Source organism: Limulus polyphemus, unplaced genomic scaffold (assembly GCF_000517525.1).
Source record: "Limulus polyphemus unplaced genomic scaffold, Limulus_polyphemus-2.1.2 Scaffold11817, whole genome shotgun sequence".
NCBI classification, from domain to species: Eukaryota; Metazoa; Arthropoda; class Merostomata; order Xiphosura; family Limulidae; genus Limulus; species Limulus polyphemus.
The window spans coordinates 1-5,715 of NW_013677427.1; the positions used below are offsets into that span (position 1 = coordinate 1).

General features: G+C 31.7%; 1 protein-coding gene across 1 annotated transcript in view; it reads left to right on the forward strand.

The window, feature by feature from the left end:
- Positions 1-1,393: 1,393 nt before the first annotated feature.
- LOC106476851 (clotting factor B-like) overlaps positions 1,394-5,715 on the forward strand; it is a gene marked incomplete at its 3' end in the record, with an annotated part of 11,645 nt that continues 7,323 nt past the window's right edge. The window contains exon 1 of the mRNA XM_013937469.1: positions 1,394-1,798. Coding sequence (XP_013792923.1) covers positions 1,735-1,798 — 64 coding nt within the window. The remainder of the gene's footprint in view (positions 1,799-5,715) is intronic.

The following is a 5,715-nucleotide window of genomic DNA, read 5'->3' on the forward strand; positions in this document are numbered from 1 at the left end:
GACTAGAAACAAATATTTACAGTACAAGTCTATTGCCATGACTAGAAACAAATATGTACAGTACAAGTCTATTGCCATGACTAGAAACAAGTATGTACAGTACAAGTATATTGCCATGACTAAAACAAATATGTATAGTACAAGTATATTGCCATGACTAAAACAAATATGTATAGTACAAGTATATTGCCATGACTAAAACAAATATGTATAGTAATTAAAATGTATACAATTGGTTTACTAGATAGGCTCATGTCAAACACAATTTTTAAATGTACGATATTTTAAATCAAGAAGAGTCAATGGTTTTCTACTTGTAAATATAAGGCTAACGTTATCAACAATATCACACAATCTAAGTAGTAGTTCATATGGATATTGTATCATTTTACTGTATCTAAGTAGTTCATATGGATAGTTGCAACATTTTATTGAATCCAAGTAGTTCATATGGATATTGTATCATTTTCCTGAATCGAAGTAGTTCATATGGATATTGTATCAAAATATCCATATGAACTACTTAGATACAGTAAAAAACATAAACGACCACAATTTTATAAGACTTGGACGGTAGGTGTATTTACTGATTTACCATTAGGCGTATTCATTTATTTATAAGTACGTATAATATTTACATACATCAAACCAATGAAACTAATTTTTATAAGACTTGGACGGTAGGTGTATTTACTGATTTACCACTAGGCGTGATTTACCACTAGTCATAAACTTCCACAGAACTAAATACATAAATTACCGGGTGAGGAAAATAAAGATTTAAACATGAAACACGTCATTGTCGTTGTTTATAATACTATTCAAACTTATTTTCTAATGTCAATAAAATCACGAATGTTACGTTGTTTGTAAAATGTTGGATTCACAATATTTTTATATTCATCCCAAGTAAATACCCCTGTATTATGTACATGTAAAGCGATTGGTTTATAATATTTTTGATTTTTCTTTAACTCACTATTAGTATTTAATAATTTTATTTATTTTGTTAGCACAAGAGTAATTGTTATTGGCACATATGAAAGTTTCACTTTATAATTTATAATCATTTATTTAATTTAAACTGTTTTTGAAATATTTTGATATATTGAGTAAGGAACATTCCAATTTTCGTTTTTATATCATCTTTACTAAAAATCTTCTAAATTAACTTGTACTTAAAGAAATTGCCACTTATTTTATGATTATAAATTATGTTTTTATAAATACATTAAAGTTATCCTCGTTTCAGTTGTTTAGAATCGTTCACACTTTCAATATTTAAATTAGTATGTCCGTTGCTAGGTAAACAAATCTAGTAAAACCTCTTACCTCGGATTTATGTCGACAGAGGTCTCGAGAATCGTTCAAAAGTAAGATTGCACCAATGTCTAGTACACAAACAATTCACGTTATCGTGCCAACGATCGTACGAGAGGTGTGTGTGCTTAGCTGAGTGTGAGTGTGTTTAGCGTACCCTAACTTTTTCAATAAGGTCATGCTTTCTGGTGAGTAACAACGCTTCCTAGGATATTTCGCAACGTTTTGTAATATCTCAGATCTCTGCAGGATAAAACTTATAACAAAATATGAAATGAATATCGTTATTTAATTATCAAACAGACTCGTCCTATGATACAATAAATGAAAATACAGAACTGAGTTAAAACAAACCTAGACTGTTCCAAGAAGAGGAACTCGCCAGGGAACTGACATAGTAGTGGAGGTTATACCATGAAAACCACTCTATGGACTTTTTTCGCACTGGCTATGGCTCTCTTTTCTATAAATGTGACAGGTATGTAAACCTTGTTGAATTATTTAATATTAATAATTTTAACACCATAAGCCACTAAATTTTGGAACAATTTGTGGGTGATTGAAAATTTCAGCTTGAGAAATAGATGATGTTTTAATACTTATACTAATGTGATACTTGTGTATGATGAGAAACCGCTCTTCCAACGTGTGGGGGCGTTGTTATGTACAGTCAATCTCATTATTCGTTGATAAAAGAGTAACCCAAGAGTTGCAGGTTGGTGATGTTGATTAGCTGTAGTTTATAACTGTTAAATTGGGAACTGCTAGTGTAGATAGCTCTCGAGTAACTTTGCGAGATATTCAAAACCAATCAATAAAATATTATTATAATAATGTTTACTTTTATACAAAATATTTACACCTAACAGTAAAATGATACAAATATCCACATGAACTACTACTCACATACAGTAAAATTATAGAAATATCCATACGAATTACTTCTTAGATACAGTAAAATTATAGAAATATCCATATGAATTACTTCTTAGATACAGTAAAATTATAGAAATATCCATATGAACTACTTCGATTCAGTAAAATGATACAATATCCATATGAACTACTTAGATACAGTAAAATTATAGTAAGATACGTGTTACATTTTCTGGAAATAATGTGTATGCATTACGTAATTAAAAAATAGACCAGTGTTATGTTGGTTGTTCTGTGAGGATGAAATTCAGACATAAAACCAAAAACACATGTTAAATGTACTAGTCTTTATTAATCAAGTTTAATTAATAGTAATTATAGTTCATTTTAATATTGTAAAAATAACTGTTAAATTAAAAAAGAAAGAAACCTTTAACTGTTCACAGCGCTTCCAAAAGCACGTCGACATCTTGCATTTATTAAAAAGCGTTCCACCTGTAAATGAAATTTTTCTACTTCTAGTCATAAAATGTTGGATTCACAGTAATTTTATATTCATCACAATTAACCGCTTGTCTTGAATTATAATCATGTAAAGTGATCCCCAAGTTCTTGAATTATAATCATGTAAAGCAATCCCCAAGTTCTTGAATTATAATCATGTAAAGCGATCCCCAAGTTCTTGAATTATAATCATGTAAAGTGATCCCCAAGTTCTTGAATTATAATCATGTAAAGTGATCCCCAAGTTCTTGAACTATAATCATATAAAGTGATCCCCAAGTTTTTGAATTATAATCATGTAAAGTGATCCCCAGGTTCTTGAACTATAATCATGTAAAATGATCCCCAAGTTCTTGAATTATAATCATGTAAAGTGATCCCCAAGTTTTTGAATTATAATCATGTAAAGTGATCCCCAAGTTCTTGAACTATAATCATGTAAAGTGATCCCCAAGTTCTTGAATTAGAATCATGTAAAGCGACACCCAAGGTTTCTCTTTCGCTTGTTGATAATATAATGAAATATAAGTGTCCCTGTATACAAAAACCCACATATATAAATCTGTATTGTTTATCCCTGTGTACGTGATTATCATGGTGATAATATTACTATTCTATTTGATACTTAATGCTGAGAATTAATAATGGTAGAATCACTCGGTTTTCGAGAGACTTTAGAAAGATTCGATTGACTTAGATGACTCATTGAAACAATTGATAAACCACCTGAATAATTTAAAAATGGATCCAAATCCGGTTATCATTATCCATTTGTAGTTTCTAAAAGGAATATGAAAATCATTGTGTAACTTTTAATTTTCTGTTACATCAATCATCTTATCTTTAACTTCCTTCACCGTTAAAATCATAAATAATATTAAACGTTAAACTGGTACACAATTAAAACTATTTTATTTAGGCCTATCTATGGCCTTCAAAAAGTTGTCGACTCTACATGTTTCGACGTTACAACGTCATCCTCAGGAGTCAACTTTTTGAAGGCCATAGATAGGCCTGAATAAAATGTTTTTAATTGTGTACCAGTTTAAAGTTGAATATTATTTATGATTTTAACTTTATACACAAGTACCAAAATACTATAATTCCTTCACCGTTGTTTTACTGATTTGTTACAATGTCACTGTAAGTTGATAATAAATAATGATAACTTATAATATCGAGATGACATTTATTTTGAAACCATTCGAATTATCTGGGAAATACCCTAGAAAAAGTATAAATAAACTCTAGGAATTCCGATCTCTTGCTAGTTCCTGTAAATCTAGGGTTAGCACTGTTACTTCCTTTTAGGCCAAACGTAATGTAGAGGTAACATGTTTCTGTTTTGTTAACATCCAAAGTATCGAGTAATAGCCAATAAATAATGTAAAAGAAACGTTATATATTCGTGAGTCTATTAAAGAAAAAACTATTATAAACAATGACAATAGATCAGTCGTACATCGTTTATCCCCCCCCCCAGTTCAACATCATCGGTGGAAGTTTATAATGTACGTATTAATTGTATTGTTTTGACCCAGATAAATATATTCATGTTTACAGTTACAATGGACAATAACGAGGATATTTGTGTATTCTGCCTACATTTAAACTTCCATCTCCCCATTCATATCCATTTTCGAGGTATGGACTTACAACGCTAAAATTCGGGGTTTGATTCCTTACAGTGGACAGATCGCCAAATGTGGTTTTTACTCTAAAAAAAAGCTCTCTCCAATTGCACACGTACAGCAATATAACAGATGTTAACAGATTTATGTAAAACTTTGCCGATAGAGGTCTCACGAATTGCATAAAACTACAGTTGCACCATTTTCAACAAACAGGCTTCCTTAACTTGCATACTAATAATTGTATATATGTATAGAAAGAGAGGGAGGGAACACTACCGGGGGTGCTACTTACCCTACGCAACAAGGTCACGCCTAATGATGAAAAACATTTTGTGGAAAACTTGGATAATACCTAGAATCGCTGATAAAATAAGTTTGTAAGGTTTAAACAATTCAAGTTAATGCTTAAACAGCATGATATAAAACCATTACATTTATTTACTTATCGAACAGGCACGTCATGAAACACATTAAATCAACCATAAGTTCTTTACGTATGACGTCATAGGTATTTCATTCCAAGGACGAGGAACTGACCTTAAGGGAAATTGACTTAGCAGTAGAGGTTATTGTTTTTTGTTTGTTTTTGTTTTTTGAATTTCGCGCAAAGCTACACGAGGGCTATCTGCGCTAGCCGTCCCTAATTTAGCAGTGTAAGACTAGAGGGAAGGCAGCTAGTCATCACCACCCACCGCCAACTCTTGGGCTACTCTTTTACAAACGAATAGTGGGATTGACCGTCACATTATAACGCCCCCACGGCTGAAAGGGCGAGCATATTTGGTGGGACGGGGATTCGAACCCGCGACCCGCAGATTGCGAGTCGACTTCCCTAACCACCTGGCCATGCCGGGCCGGTAGAGGTTATACCATGGAAACAACGTTGTCGATTTTCTTCGCGCTGGCTGTGAGTTACTTCTCTGGAAATGTAACAGGTTGGTATAACATTGGTAATAATTTTATCGTAATGAACAACTAAGTATATAAAAAGTTTTTAGTGTATGGAATAGCCTGGAGTTTAATGGTTGAACTATGAAAACACTTTAAAATAGATAAGAAAAACGTTATCCAGAAGTTAATTTAAAATAAAAAACGTTAGTTTATAGTTTCTCTATGGGATAGATGGAAGTTTTAAATGTAGGCAGAATACAGAAACGTTAGTTTATAGTTTCTCTATGGGATAGATGGAAGTTTAAATGTAGGCAGAATACAGAAACGTTAGTTTATAGTTTCGCTATGGGATAGATGGAAGTTTTAAATGTAGGCAGAATACAGAAACGTTAGTTTATAGTTTCTCTATGGGATATATGGAAGTTTTAAATGTAGGCAGAATACAGAAACGTTAGTATCTCTGTAGAAAATGTTTTTTTTTCAAAAATGA